Below are 16,289 nucleotides of genomic sequence, written 5' to 3' on the forward strand. Positions count from 1 at the left end.
TCTTGCACATAGTCCATTCCACTCCCAAGGCCAGGCTTATCTGTTGTCTACTTGCCTGTTGATCTTTGTGTCATAAAGGTCAAAACGTCATGCCTCCTCTCCTGCCTCCCTAGATAGCCTCGAGTGCCAGCATGTCTCCCTACCCCAAAAATCTCAATAAAAACTGAAATGAGAACTGCTTGTGAGGACACTCTCCTTTGAGTTGTTCTCACTCTCACCTCCCTTGACTTTTGTCTCGAGTAATTCATTGCGTCACCGTGGTTACTGCTGGACAGAAAACCACACTCCACTATTGACTTCCTAAAGGATCTAAAATATGTAAAGTGTAATGATAAATCAGTGGTTTTGGACTCAATGTAAAATATGTGATTTGTGATAAGAACTACATAAAGGTGGGGGAATGGAGGAGTATAGGAACACAGTTTATATGTCCTATTGAAATTAAGTTGGTATCAAAGAAAACAAGATTGTGGTAGACTTAAGATGTTAAATTTAAGCCCCATGGTAAACACAAAGAAAGTATCAGAGAACATGATCATAGAGATGAAAAGCAGAGTATGGGTTATGAGAAGTGGGGGAAGGGGCAATGGGGAGTTAATAAGAAATGAATGTAGGGTTTCTATTTGGGGTGAAGGGAAATTTCTAGTAATGGATGGTGGGAAGGTGATGGCATTGCAACACTGTGAATGTGATTAATCCCACTAAATGGAATGCTTGGGAGGGGTTGGAATGGGAAGATTTATGCTGTATATGTTTCCACAGTTGAAAAAAAAGACAGTCTAAATAGGTAAGACAATTAAATGCCATAGATGATCCTGAATGAGATCTAAGAATAGAGGAGAAAAGGCTCAAAAGGACACAATTGGGACATAAGAAAAAAATGAAATACAGAATGTAAGCTTTATATCAATGTTAAATTTCTTGAACTTCTTAACTACACTTAATGTGATTATATAGATGAATATTCTTGTCCATAGGAAATGTATATGTGAATTATAGTATTTGTTCAAGGATATGTGCAACTTGCTCTCATATGTTCAGAAGACAGAGCAATAGGTGATGGATGATAGGGAGGGAGGGAGAGAAAGAAACGGTGAAGTGACAAAATATTAAAGTTGGTAGATTGGGGTATCGGTGGAGGGGGGTTGGATATGGAGTTCTGTGTATGGGGTTTGTATTATTTTTGCAACTTACTGTAAGTTTGAATTTATTTCAAAATAAAAATTAAAAAAAATGATCTTCATTATGTTCAAGGAGATGAAGGAAAATAAAGAGAAGGAACTCGAGTATCAGGAAAACAATGAATGAACAATATGAGAGTCTCAATAAAGAGATAGAAATTTTAGAAAGGAACGAAACAGAAGTACTGGAGTTTAAAACCACAATAACTGAAACGAAAAATTCCCAGGAGAGTTTCAACCTCAGATTAAAGCTGGCAGAAGAAAGAAGCAGTGAACTCAAAACGGACATTACTACTCCTGACCCCACAGAAATAAAAAGGACTCTCAAAGCATAAGAACAACTGTACATTAACAAATGAGATAACAACCTGGATGAAATGGACAAATTCCTAGAAATATGTCAACTACCTTCACTGAATCAAGACAAAATAGAAGATCTCAACAAACCAATCACTAGTAAAGAGATTGCATCAGTAATAAAAAACCTCCAAACAAAGAAAAGGCCAGGACCAGATGGCTTCACAGGGGGACTTTTACCAAACATTCCAATAAGAGTTAACACCAATCCTGCTCAAACTCTTACAAAAAATTGAAGAGCAGAGAACACTTCTTAACTTATTCCATGAGACCAACATCACCCTCATATGAAAGCCAGCTAAAGATACCACAAGAAAAGAAAGTTACAGACCATTATCTGTAGATGCAGAAATCTTCAACAAAATATTAGCAATCTAATGCAACAGCACACTAAAAGAATTATACACCATGATCAAGTGCGATTTATCCCAGGTTATACAAGGCTAGTTCAACATAAGAATATCTATTAAAGTAATACACAACATTAAGGGAAGGGGGTTAAATAACTGAACATCTAAATTGATGCAGAAAAGGCATTTGACAAAATCCAGCACCCCTTCTTGATAGAAACACTTAGAAAACTAGGAATAGAGGCTAATTTCCTCAACATCATAATGGGTATATATGAAAAGCCTATAGCTAACATCATACTCAGTGGTGAAAGACTGAATACTTTCCCTCTTAAAATCAGGAACAAAATAAGGATGCCTGTTGCCAGCACTGCTACTCAACATTGTACTGGGAATTCTAGCCAGAGCAATTAGAACAAGAAAAAGAAATAAAAGGCTTCCAAACTGGAAAGGAAAAATTAAAACTGACCCTGTTTGCAGATGACATGATCCTATATTTAGAAGATCCTGAAAAATCCACAAAAAAACTTATGAGAGCTAGTAAACGAATTGAGCGAAGTTGCAGGGTATAAGATCATCACTCCCAAATAAGTAGTGTTTCTATACATTAGTAATGAACAATCAGAAGCAGAAATCAAGAAAAAAATTCCATTTACAATAGCAACTAAAAGAATCAAATATCTAGGAACCAAGGATGTAAAGGACTTGTACACAAAAAACTAGAAGACATTGCTACAAGAAATCAGTGAAGACCTAAATAAATGGTAGGACCTTCCATGTTCATGCACGAGAAGACTAAATATTGCTATGATGTCAATTCTCCCCTAAGCAGTTTATGGATTCAATGTAATCCCAATCAAAATTCTAAACACCGTTCTTTGCAGAAATGGAGAAGCCGGTCATTAAATTTATATGGAGGCGGGGCAAGATGGCGGACTAGTGAGCTGTATGTTTTAGTTACTCCTCCAGGAAAGTAGGTAGAAAGCCAGGAACTGCGTGGACTGGACACCACAGAGCACTCTGACTTCGGGCATACTTCATACAACACTCATGAAAATGTGGAACTGCTGAGATCAGCGAAATCTGTAAGTTTTTGTGGCCAGGGAACCCGCACCCCTCCCTGCCAGGCTCAGTCCCGTGGGAGGAGGGGCTGTCAGTTCCGGGAAGGAGAAGGGAGAACTGCAGTGGCAGCCCTTATCGGAAACTCATTCTACTGATCCAAACTCCAACCACTGATAGACTGAGACCAGACACCAGAGAATCTGAGAGCAGCCAGCCCAGCAGAGAGGAGACAGGCATAGAAAAAAACAACACGAAAAACTCCAAAATAAAAGTGGAGGATTTTTGGAGTTCTGTTGAACATAGAAAGGGGAAGGACAGAGCTCAGGCCCTGAGGCTCATATGCAAATCCCAAAGAAAAGCTGATCTCTCTGCCCTGTGGACCTTTCCTTAATGGCCCTAATTGCTTTGTCTCTTAGCATTTCAATAACCCATTCAATCTCTGAGGAGGGCCCCCTCCCTTTTTTTTTTAATCCTTTTTTGTTTTTCTAAAACAATTACTCTAAGAAGGCCAATACAGAAAGCTTCAAAGACTTGCAATTTGGGCAGGTCAAGACAAGAGCAGAACTAAGAGAGCTCTGAGACAAAAGGCAATAATCCAGTGGCTGAGAAAATTCACTAAACACCACAACTTCCCAAGAAAAGGGGGGTGTCCGCTCACAGCCATCATCCTGGTGGACAGGAAACACTCCTGCCCATCGCCAGCCCTATAGCCCAGAGCTGCCCCAGACACCCCAGTGTGACGGAAGTGCTTCAAATAACAGGCACACACCACAAAACTGGGCGTGGACATTACCCTTCCCTGCAACCTCAGCTGATTGTCCCAGAGTTGGGAAGGTGAAGCAGTGTGAATTAACAAAGCCCCATTCAGCCATCATTGCAGCAGACTGGGAGCCTCCCTACACAGCCCAGCAGCCCAGAACTGCCCTGGGGGGGATGGGACTCACCTGTGACATAGCACAGTCATCCCTCAACAGAGGACCAGGGGGTGCACAGCCTGGAAGAGGGGCCCACTTGCAAGTCTCAGGAGCCATACGCCAATACCAAGGACTTGTGGGTCAGTAGCAGAGACAAACTGTGGCAGGACTGAACTGAAGGATTAGACTATTGCAGCATCTTTAAAACTCTAGGATCACCAGGGAGATTTGATTGTTAGAGCCACCCCTCCTCCCTAACTGCCCAGAAACACGCCCCATATACAGGGTGGGCAATACCAACTACACATGCAAGCTTGGTACACCAATTGGACCCCACAAGACTCACTCCCCCACTCACCACAAAGGCTAAGCAGGGGAGAACTGGCTTGTGGAGAACAGGTGGCTCGTGGACGCCACCTGCTGGTTAGTTAGAGAAAGTGTACTCCACGAAGCTGTAGATCTGATAAATCAGAGATAAGTTGTCGTTTTCTTACTCCCTTTTTATGGTCTCTTTGAAATGTTCTTTTATTGTATGTTTTTTTTATTTATTTTATTTTTTTTTTCATACAGTGGATTTAAAAAAGAAAGGAAAGTTAAAAAAAAAAGAAAAAAGAAAAACTAGGAAAAAAATATGTAGTGCCCCCTTGAGGAGCCTGTAGAGAATGCAGGGGTATTGGCCTACCCCACCTCGATGGTTGCTAACATGACCACAGACATAGGGGACTGGTGGTTTGATGGGTTGAGCCCTCTACAATAGGTTTTGCCCTTGGGAAGATGGTTGTTGCAAAGGAGAGGCTAGGTCTCCCTATAATTGTGCCTAAGAGCCCCCTCCGGAATGCCTCTTTGTTGCTCAGATGTGGCCCTCTCTCTCTAGCTAAGCCAAGTTGGCAGGTGAAATCACTGCCCTCCTCCCTACGTGGGATCAGACACCCAGGGGAGTGAATCTCCATGGCAACGTGGAATATGACTCCCGGGGAGGAATGTAGACCTGGCATTGTGGGACGGAGAACATCTTGACCAAAAGGGGGATGTGAAAGGAAATGAAATAAGCTTCAGTGGCAGAGAGATTCCAAAAGGAGCCGAGAGGTCACTCTAGTGGGCACTCTTACGCACAATTTAGACAACCCTTTTTAGGTTCTAAAGAATTGGGGTAGCTGGTGGTGGATACCTGAAACTATCAAACTGCAACCCAGAACCCATGAGTCTCGAAGACAATTGTATAAAAATGTAGCTTATGAGGGGTGACAATGGGATTGGGTAAGCCATAAGGACCACACTCCACTTTGTCTAGTTTATGGATGGATGAGTAGAAAAATAGGGGAAGGAAACAAACAAACAGACAAAGGTACCCAGTGTTCTTTTTTACTTCAATTGCTCTTTTTCACTTTAATTATTATTATTGTTATTTTTGTGTGTGTGCTAATGAAGGTGTCAGGGATTGATTTAGGTGATGAATGTACAACTATGTAATGGTACTGTGAACAATTGAATGTATGATTTGTTTTGTATGACTGCGTGGTATGTGAATGTATCTCAATAAAATGAAGATAAAAAAAAAAAAAGAAAAAAAAATTTATATGGAAGGGTAAGGGGCCCTAATAGCCAAAGCCATCTTGAAAGGAAAAACTAGGTTGGAGGACTCACACTTCTTGATCTGTGGTACTGGCATGAGAACAGACATATACACCAGTGGAATTGAATTGAGAGTTCAGAAATCACCCCTTAAATTATTTTTTACATTTTTATTGTAAAATATAACATATATGCAGAAAAGTAATAATGTTCAAAGTACAATTCAACAAGTAGTTAGCAAATTTCAAAGAATGTTGTGGGTTACAGTTTCACAATTTCAGTTATTTCCTTATTGTGAAATATATATGCAGAGAGGTGATAACTTTCCAAGTGTGATTTACCAAGTAGTTATATAGCAAATTTCAAAGAATATTACGGATTACAGTTCCACAGTTTCAGTTATTTCTTTGTTGTAAAATATAAGATATATACAGAAAGGTGATAGCTTTCAAAGTATGATTTAACAAGTAGCTATAGAGCAAATTTTGAAGAATGTTATGGGTTCCATCCACCTTTTAAATTATTTCCTTCTTTTTTAATACCCTAGTATCTGAAAATATATATATATTTATATAAAGATTCAATATTCATAATCCTTGTTAAATCCTATCTTACTACCCCTTCCTCACATTGAATCCCTTTCTCAGTCTTCAGCAATGTCTAGGCAGTGACCACCTTAACTTGTTCATATTGAAAAGAGGTATCGACATTATGGGGAAGGGGGCTACATCTGGTTGATGTTCTTGAAGAGATTGTTGCCTCTGGGTTTTGGGACTTATTTGGCATTTGAGCACTCTGAGGAATTTAAGTTTCTGAAAAATAAACTTAGTGAGTGAAACTTTTATAGAGTTTCAGATAGGGACCTAGATATTCTTTAGGATTTGGGGGAATACTGTTGATTAGGGCTTGGCATACTGTGGCCATTTGGAATATCAACTGGGAGCTTGCATAAAGAGTAACCTCCAGGATAACCTCTTGACTCTTTGAAATCTTGAAGTTACTGTAACCTTATTTTGTTATCTTTCTTTTCCCGCTTTTGGACAAGTAGGCATTTTCAATCCCTTGAAGCCAGGACCAGGCTCATCCCTGGGAGTCGTGTCCCACATTGCCCGGGAGTCATGTCCCACATAGGGGGAAGGTTAATGAATTTATTTGCAGATCAACCCTCAAATTTATGACCAACTGATTTTTACAACAGTGCCATATCTACGCATTTGGGAAAGAACAGCCTCTTCGACAAATGGTATTGGGAAAACTGGATGTCCATATGCAAAATAATAAGGTAGGCCCCTATCTCGTGCCATGTGAAAAATCAACTCAAAATTTATCAAAGACCTAAATATAAGAACTGGAACTAGAAGACTCGTAGAACAGAACATAGGGAAGCATCTTTAGGACCTTGTGTTAGACAGTGGTTTCTTAAACTTTACACTTATAGCACAAAGAACAAAATTAAAAATAGATAAATGTGAGCTCATCAAAATTAAAAAAAACTTTTGTGTATCAAAGACTATCATGCAAGTAAAACGACAACCTACACAATGGAGAAAATATTTGGAAAACGCATATCTGGTAAGTGTTTAATATCCAAGATATAAAAAGAAATCCTTCAACCACAAATAGGCAGACAACTCAATCAAAAATGGGCAAAAGACTTGAATAGACATCTCTCCAACGAAGATACACAAATGGCCACAAAGCACATGAAAAGATGCTCAACATCATTGGTCATTAAGGAAATGAAAATCAAAACCACAATGGGATAACATTTCATACCCACTGGAGTGGCTACTGTTAAAAAAAAATGGAAAATTACAGGTGTTGGAGAGGATGTAGAAAAACAGGAACAGTCATTGGTGGGAATGTAAAATGCAGCTGTTGTGGAAGACAGTGTGGTGGTTCCTCAGAGTGTTAAATATAGAATTTCTGTGTGACTTGGCAATCCCTCTTGTAGATATATACTCAAAAGAATTAAAAGCAGGGACCCAAACAGATATTTGCATATTGATGTTCATAGTGGCATTATTCATGATTGCCAAAAGATGGAAGCAACCCAAGTGTTCATCAACCGATGAATGGATAAACAAAATGTGTTATACACCCAGTGGAATAATAATTCAGCCTTAATAAGGAACAAAGTCCTGATTCATGTGACAGCATGGATGAATGTTGAAGACATCACCGTGAGTAAAATGAGCCAGAGACAAAAGGACAAATATTGTTTGATCTCACTGATGTGAATTAATTACATTCAGCAAATTCATAGAGTCAAAAAGCTGGAATATAGGGTCCAGGGACTAGGGTAGGAGTAGGGAATGGGAGTTAATGCTTAAATTGTAGGGTTTCTGTTTGGGATAATGGAACAGTTTTGGTAATAGATCATGGTGATGGTAGCACAACATTGTGAATGTAATTAACAGCACTGAAATATATATTTGAATGTGGTCTTATGGGAAGTTTTGGTTGTGTATATGTTACTAGAATAAAAATTTTTAAAAAAATACATAGGACTGTACAACACAGTGAGTGACCCTTAACATAAACCATGCAGTATATTTAACAGTACAATTATTAAAATATTATTTCATCTATTTTCAACAAATATACCAAATGAGTGCAAGGTGTTAATAGGGTGGTATATGGGAACTCTGTATTTTATGCGTGATTTTTTCTGTAAAACTGCAACTTCTTTAATAAAAAACAAAAAAAACACCAGATACCACTTTATACCCACTAAAATGGATATATAAAAAGACTCGTAATAAATGTTGGCAAGCATTGGAAAAATTGGATCCCTTGTTCATTATTTGTGGGAATGTCAAATGGTATAGCCATTTTGATAAACAGTTTGGTAGTTTCTCAGAAGGTAAATACTGTTACCGTATGACTCAGCAATTCTACTCTCACGTATACACCCAAGAAAAATGAGAACATATGTCCCACAAAACTTGTACACGAATGGTCATTGCACCCTTATGCATAATAGTGAAAATGTGGAAACAACCTAAATATCTATCAACTGTTGAATGGATAAAATGTGGTACATATACTAATGCATGCTAAAACATGGATGAAACCTTGAAAACATTATGCTAAGTAAAAGAAACCAGCCATATTGTGTGATTTTATTTATATGAAATATCCCTAGTAGGCAAATCTGTTGAGACACAGGGTAAAATTATTGATTGCCTAGGGCTGAACAGTTTGGGAGGAAATGAGGAGTGATTGCTAATGGTATCGGGTTTCTTTTGGGGATGATGAAACTGTTCTAAAATTGATATTTCTGTGAAAAATCATAAATGTTGCATTTTAAATTATAAATATTTAACTAATAAATGTGAACCACTTGACACATTGACAGGAGGATCCACTAGTAGTCCATAGACCATGTTTTGAGAATATCGAATTAAGTTGTTCTGGGAGCAGTTATTAAAAGAGCCAAAAATCTCATTATTACACAAAATCTAACAGGTCTGGCTGGCAAAAGGGAAAGGAGAGGTAAAATGAAGAGAGCAGTATTACTGTCAATAATTACACGAGCAAATGTTTTTTATTCAGCATGTGTCTGTTTAGTGTCTGCTATGTGCAGAGCACTTTGCTTCATTTTTGTGGGGGATAAAAAATAAGTGTAAGTGCTTTAAATATGGGAGTAAGCTGTATACTTCATGATATAGTTGTGTATTACTATGATTATCTGTCACACTTCACATATGCATATGGTTTTAGAGGGGAGAAATAAATATAGACTATAGTACATAAGGAAGGCTATTAGGAGAAGATGGGTTCTGAGGGGCGTTAGAAAAGCGCAAGGTGAAAGCAATCATTTGCATCACCTGACAAATCTTGATCAGATTCTGATCTTATAGTCTGATTTAGAGAGTTTTGACAGTTCAGTGAGCACTTTCATCTTGATTCTATAGGCCAGGGGCTGCACCATAGGTGCAACTGAGGAGCTTTTGAAAAATTACACCAGGCTTCACTCTTGGAGATTTTTCTTTAGTTTGTCTGGGTGGGGCCCAAGTATTGTAAGTTTTAGAAGGTTCCCAGTGATGTTAATGTGCAGCCAGCCGCTATAGAATCACTTAAAATATATGGGAAATTTTGAGTAAGAGAGTTTAACATTCACTAATCCATTAAAAAAACATTTATTAAGTATTTTTTAAAAAAATATCCCTAGTATATGCACTGGGCAAATAGGAGTTAACAACAACAACAAAAACAACAGCAAAAAGTCCCTGCTAAAACTTTGTGGGAATAGGGTGTGTAGGGAGCTTAAATTCAATTATGATGGGGGGAAAACAGATAATAAACTAATAATATATAATGTAGTAGGTAGAGATAAGTACTTTAGAGTAAATGTAGTAAGGGGGACAGAGTAATGGGTAGTATGGGGAGTAAAATCAAAGAGGTCAGAAAAGCCTTCCCTGAGACCTAAAAGTGAGGAGGTGAATAGGCTCAGGGACAGCAGTGGAAACTGCTAGGCAGGTGTAAAAGGGGCTGGTGAGGTTAGAACATTGGGTTCCAGAGTGGGGAGTATAATAGGTGATATGGGGGGGAGAGGCTAAATCATGTAGGGATTAGTGGACTAGAGTAAGAATATTGGGTCCTAAAACCCAGAGGCAATAGCCTCTTTAAGAACATCAACTAGATGCAACACCCACCCCCTTCCCTGTAAAGTCGACACACCCCTTTTTAAATACGAACAAGTTAGGGTGGTCACTGCCTAGACATCCCTGAAGACGAGAAAGTGATTAAATGAGGGGAAGTGGTAGCAACAGATCAGATAGGATTTTACAAAGGAAATACAAATATATATATATTTTAGATGTTAGGATATTAGAATAGCTAGAAGGAAATAACTGAAATGATGGAACAAATCCTTAACATCCTTTGAAATTTGCTTTCTAACTACTTGTTAAATTGTACTTTGAAAGTTATCATTCTTCTGAATATATGTTAAATTTCATAATAAAAGATGTGTTTAAGAAAAAAAGATATGCCAGGAAAGCTCTGAGCTGGTTGGTTTGTGCTTCCGTTCCCAGACAATTTCCTTTTCTTGGTTCCTCCATCACATTGTTCACTCTGGCCAGAAGCAGGGCATTCTCTTCTGTTGCTAACTTTACTCAGCCACTAATGACTATCACAATTTAGAGAGGGATCTAATTGGCTCTGTTTTACTTCCTCTGAATTCAGAGTCATATTATTAATTCCATCAAGTAGTTCATTATGATCTTTATCACTTGAACTGAGCTTTCATTACCAAGTGTAACAGTTGAAGATGGAAAAGGAATTAAGTCCACTTTCATGCAAGTTTCATCTTTCTTGTCAACTTCTGTTTCAGACTCATGAGTATCCATATCACAGCTTTCTAAAGCACCAGTTGTCCACCACTGAGCTTCCCAATACTGAAATTGTTCCAAATAATACCAATAAAGTTGATTATAATGTTGCTCCCATTCTTCCTTTGTATCAGGACTGTTCCGAAGTTCAGAAGAGAGTGTTTAACCTGAATGTTTTTCTTGCCAGATTTGCGATAATAGTCCCCTCCATATTCATTCCAGTACTTTTCCCATTTCTCTGTAATTTCTGGCTTTGGAGATAATGCATTTTCAACAGGAAGATTTTCAGTTTCAGGGTGCCCAGGGATGCTTGCGTCTAGGGAGCAGAGTGCCGCCACTGGAAGTCGGTCCACCTGGATTTTATTCTTGAGTGCCATGTAACTTTGGTTGCCAGAATGTGTGGAGAAGGAGTTCGAGTGCAGAAGAGGAACCCATTGGATGATTTCAAGTAGAGAAATGATGTAATTTGATTTATGTTTGGAAGAATCACACTGGCTGCTTTGTGGGAGAATAGTACCTAGCAGAGAATATGAGGAATCAGGGATACTAGTTATGAGGTTATTACAAGAGTGGCATCAGTGGAGCAGATGAGAAATCAATTCCAGATAGATTTTGAAGGTAGAGTGGAAAGGATTTGCTTGTGAATTAGATGTCCAGCCCTGAGCTTCTGTTAGATGTGGGTGTGAGAGAAAGAGGGAATGAATACTGTTTCTAAGTGCTGGATCTAAGTAGGTGGAAGAATGGGATGCTATTACTTAGAAGGGAACGCTGTCGAAGAATGGAATATTGGGAGAATGGAGGACTCGAGATGTATTGTTGAGCAAATTAACTTAGCTTGAGGTGCTAATAGACACTCAAGTGGAAGTGCTAAGTTGGCAATTGGTTATATAAGTCTGGAGTTTAGGGGAGATGTTAGGTCTGGTGATAAAAATTTGGGTGTATCCGTGTATAGATCAGTTGTTCTCAACCTTGGTGCACAATAGAATCAGTTTGGGAACTTTCAAAAAATTTCTGAGCCTGGGCTCCACCCCTACAGATTCTCATTTAACTTGGGAGTGGGGCTCAGGCATACCTGTTTTAATTTTATTAGTGGATAGGTGATAATTTAAACATTGTTAATATAGTTTTATTGAGGTATAATTGACATACAATAAACTGCACATAATTAAAGTATATAATTTATTTTTATTTATGAGTCTATCTGTAAAATCACCACAAATCAGGATAGTGAACAAATCCCATCATCTCCAGAATTTTCTTTTGGGCCTCTTTCCTATTCTTCCTTCCATGTTCCCCACCTCCACCCCTGGTTGCTAGGCATCTAGTGATCTGTTTTTTTGTATAGATTAGTTTGCATTTTTTAGAGTTTTACAGATGAATCATACAGTATCTACTCTTTTGCATGGCCTTTAAAACTCATCATAATTGTTTTGGTATTCTTTTGTGTTGTTGCATATATCAATAGGTTTATTCCTTTTTATTGCTAACTAGTATTCCATTGTATGCATGTACCCCAGTTTCTCTTTCCTTTCACCTCTTATGGAAATTTGGGTTGTTTTTGGTTTTTGGCTGTGAAAAATAAAGCTGCTATGGCATTCATGTACAAGTCTTCGTGGGGACATGTATTTCCTTCTCTCTGTGTACATAACCCTAGGGTGGAATGACTGGGTCATATGGATCATATTTTTTCCATATGTTTCAGCATTGGGGTTTTGTTTGTGTGTGTGTTTATGTGTGTCCTTCAGAAAGGCTTTTGTGCACAGAAAAGATTTATTCAGGGACTACTCTCATTAAAATGAATATTAAATGTTTTAGTTTCAGTCTTAAAATTTGTTTTTTTCTTAAATATTTGTTCATTTAAAAAAATCTTATTGTGTTTATCAAATTTAGCCAAATTTAATTTAGCCTGTCCTTCCTAGCAACATTTTAAAATCACCATTTTCCCTCTTGCACATCTGCCCTCATGTAACAGTTTTGCTCCCAAGCTATACTCATCAAACTCCTTCTCATTCCTACAATAAAAACCAAATGGACCCTATTTTTCATTTAATTTTTGTCCCCATTTTTCTACTTATCTGTCCATATTATGGATAAAGGGAGTGTGAGCCTTTTTTTTTTTTTTTTTTTTTTTAGCACTTTCTCTAACTTGACCTTTGCTCCTGATTTTCTATCACAAACTGATTTGTCAAACAAGACCCACCAGGGAAGGGAGAGATTGAGCAGGCCAGTCAAGAATGTTGTTCAGAGAGGATGGGTTGGAGAAATCCAGGAAATTTACACCAAATAAATTTGCATCCCTTCATGCTTGTTAATCCGGTGTAGGCTGCTTAGTGCTGAAGCTCTCTTTGGCTTGAGGGCTCCAAATATATTAGTTCTCTCTTTTTTTTTTTTTTTTTGAGATTTATTGAGATATAATTCACATCCTGTACAATTTACCCAGTTAAAGTGTACACTCCAATAGTTTTTAATCATTCAGAGGGTTGTGCAAACATCACTGCAATCTAATTTTAGAACATTTGCTCCTAGCCCCAGTAGAAACCCAATACCCATAAGCAGTCACTCCCCATTCCCCTTGCAACTTCCAGCTGTAGACAGCCACAGATCTACTTTTGGTGTCTATGGATTTGCCTGTTTGGACAGTTCACATAAATGGACACAATCTCTGGTCCTTTGTGACTGACTTCTTTCATTTAGTGTGTTTTTTCAAGGTTCATTCATTTTATTGCTGAATAATATTCCATTTTATGGATATAACACTTTATCCATTTGTCAGTTGATGGACATTTGGATTGTTTCCCACTTTTTTAGCTTTGTGAATAATGCTGTTATGAATATTTGTGTACAAGTTTTTGGAACATGTTTTCATTTCATTATGGTATATACCTAAATAATTCACTCTTGAACAGTCCTCACAATAATACTTCTGCTTTCTTTGGACTTTTATGTCTTTTGGCCTCTTTTAGATATGTAATCAATTAGAAATGCTATAGCTCTGTGGTAGTCTTTTAAAATCTGCTCATATTAACTCACATAAAATTGTCTGACATCCAAATTAATTCATCACTATACAGTACACATTGCCTCTGTCAAAGCACATCTGACAGGCTGTAGATGCTGCTGTCATCATGGTCTAATAGCCTGTTGGACTATAATGGATAGTATAAAGTATTTCAAATCGTGATAAAATATTGTAATTTTTTATGCCTCATCTTTTTTATAAGGAATATGAATGATTATTAACTATTGCTAATGGTTTAATCTCAAATCAAAATTGCCCTTTTTCCTCTTAAGCTTCTAAATTACTTTAATTGAAGAGCTTGTCATTTGTAACTACATACCTGTGTGAATTCAGATTTTCTCAGAAGTGTACAACTAAACCATGCAGATTTTCTCAGAAGTGTACAACTAAACCGTGCAGAAGGAGCATCGTTCATTGGAAGACCAAAGCAACAGTTAGCTTTGCTATAGCAGAAAGATAGGATAGAAGGGAAAGCATTAATATTGGAAATGCAGTTAGAGGCCAGTTAGTTGAGGAGCCTAAAGACCTCTCTCTTTTTTTTTTTAATTTAATTTATTTATTTTAAATTTTTTTTTTATTTTTTATTGTGGAATATAAATATTTACATACAAGTGATAACTTTCCAAGTTCAATTCAACAAGTAGAGAGCAGATTTCAAAGAATGTTATGGGTTACAGTTCCACAGTTTCAGTTATTTCCTTATTTTGAAATATAACATATATTCAAAAAGGTGATAACTTTCAAAGTATGATGTAACAAGTAGTTATATAGGAAATTTCCAAGAATGTTATGGGTTACGTACCATAGTTTCCGTTATTTCCTTATTGTGAAATAATGTACCAAAAGTGAAAACTTTCAGATTAGAATTTAACACATAGCTGTATAGCAAATTTCAAAGAATGTTGTGGGTTACAATTCCACCACTTCAGTTCTTTCCTTCTAGCTATTCTAATACCCTAGCAACTAAGAAAAGGAAAATTATATAGAGATTCAGTATTCATAGTCATTTGTTAAATTGTCTTGCATGTTGCTACCTCTTCCTCTAGTTTAATCACTTTCTAAATCCTCAGGGATGTCTAGGCAGTGACCACCCTAACTCGTTCATGTTGAAAAGGGGTGTCGACATTATGGGAAAAGAGGATGCAACTAGTTGATGTTCTTGAAGAGGCTATTGCCTCTGGGTTTTAGGACTTAGCTGGCGTAAGAGCGCTCTGGAGGATTTAAGTTTCTGAAGAATAAACTTAGTGAGTGAAACTTTTATAGAGTCTTAGGGGCCAGGGTATTCTTTATGGTTTTCGGGACTACTGTTGACTTGGGCTTATCTTACTGTGGCCATTTGGGATATCTAGCTGAAGCTTGTGTAGGCTTAACCTCCAGGACAGCTCTTTAAACAGCCCTTTTCAATCCTGTTCACCTTCAATGCAGCTCTGATACTTAATAATCCCATTAACAAACAGTCATCACCTGTATCCATTCCCGTACCTTTAAATTCACCCTCATTAACATATCTGAACATATTATGTTATCATTCCCCCTTCACTAGCTTCTGTCTATCTCTAGGTCCCCAATATTCTAAATTATAAGACACTGATTTTACATTGTTCATGAAGTTCATAGTAGTGGTAACATACAGTCTCTCTCCTTTTGTATTTATTTTTCAGAGTCACTATTAGGGAACTTGCCAATAAATACACATTCTTAGATCCCACTCCCAGAGATTTGGATTCCTTCTGACTGGAATGAGGCCTGAGAATGAGCTTATTGAACATTTATACTTCTGTGTGGACTGTGAATTGATCCTTTAAAAATTAATTGTGCAAATAATAGAATTTATCTATTCTGTGAAAATATTAGAATATTATCGTGAAAACTAAACCCCTGACCACTTACATTGCCTTTAGTCCTCTCTCCCACCCCCTCACCATTTAGAGCTGATAATGGAGGAAATCAAGGAATATAATTTTATCCTTGTTGAATATGGGTAAAAATGATACTACAGCTGGAGTTACAGGACTAAATTTTAGCAAAGAGGCATTATTAGAAATATGTAGTAGAAGTTTCCTATGTAGGGAAGACAGATGAAACTGTTAGAATAGATTTCTTCTCTGAAGCAGAGCATTGACCAGAAACCAACAAAAATGTCAAGTTTTCTTCATTGTTATCGTTATCATCATGGCATGAGAGATAAGCCAGGGTGTTTTGACAGAGGGCAAGGAATTACTTTTTTGTTTTAAAAAGGAGAGATTGAAGATTCACAAGAGAAGAGTTATTTCATTCAGCAGACATTTACTGAAGCCTACCATTAGGTTCTGAGCTTGCAACAATTGTTACAAAGATGAAAAGACACAATCCTCCAGGAGTTTACAGGCATGCATACAATTATAGTATAAAAATATATTATAAAATATATTTTTTTTAATAACAGAACAGTAAGTATAAAAAGCAGGTGGCTAAGAGAAAGCATATTGTGCTTGGGAATGGCTTGAGAGGAATTT

At 37.4% G+C, this 16,289-nt stretch overlaps 1 protein-coding gene across 3 annotated transcripts in view; it reads left to right on the forward strand.

Moving 5' to 3' along the window:
• The window catches only part of YAF2 (YY1 associated factor 2), a 114,304-nt gene that overhangs the window by 70,548 nt on the left and 27,467 nt on the right, over nt 1–16,289 (forward strand). Inside the window, exon 4 of one of the 3 annotated variants that reach the window (XM_037846608.1) lies at nt 6,568–6,574. The exons of the other annotated variants lie outside the window; for them this stretch is intronic. Within the exon in view, the coding sequence (XP_037702536.1) occupies nt 6,568–6,574 (7 nt within the window). The remainder of the gene's footprint in view (nt 1–6,567; nt 6,575–16,289) is intronic. 3 annotated transcript variants of the gene reach the window in all.

The sequence above is a fragment of the Choloepus didactylus genome, chromosome 8 (genome assembly GCF_015220235.1).
Source record: "Choloepus didactylus isolate mChoDid1 chromosome 8, mChoDid1.pri, whole genome shotgun sequence".
Lineage (NCBI taxonomy): Eukaryota > Metazoa > Chordata > Mammalia > Pilosa > Megalonychidae > Choloepus > Choloepus didactylus.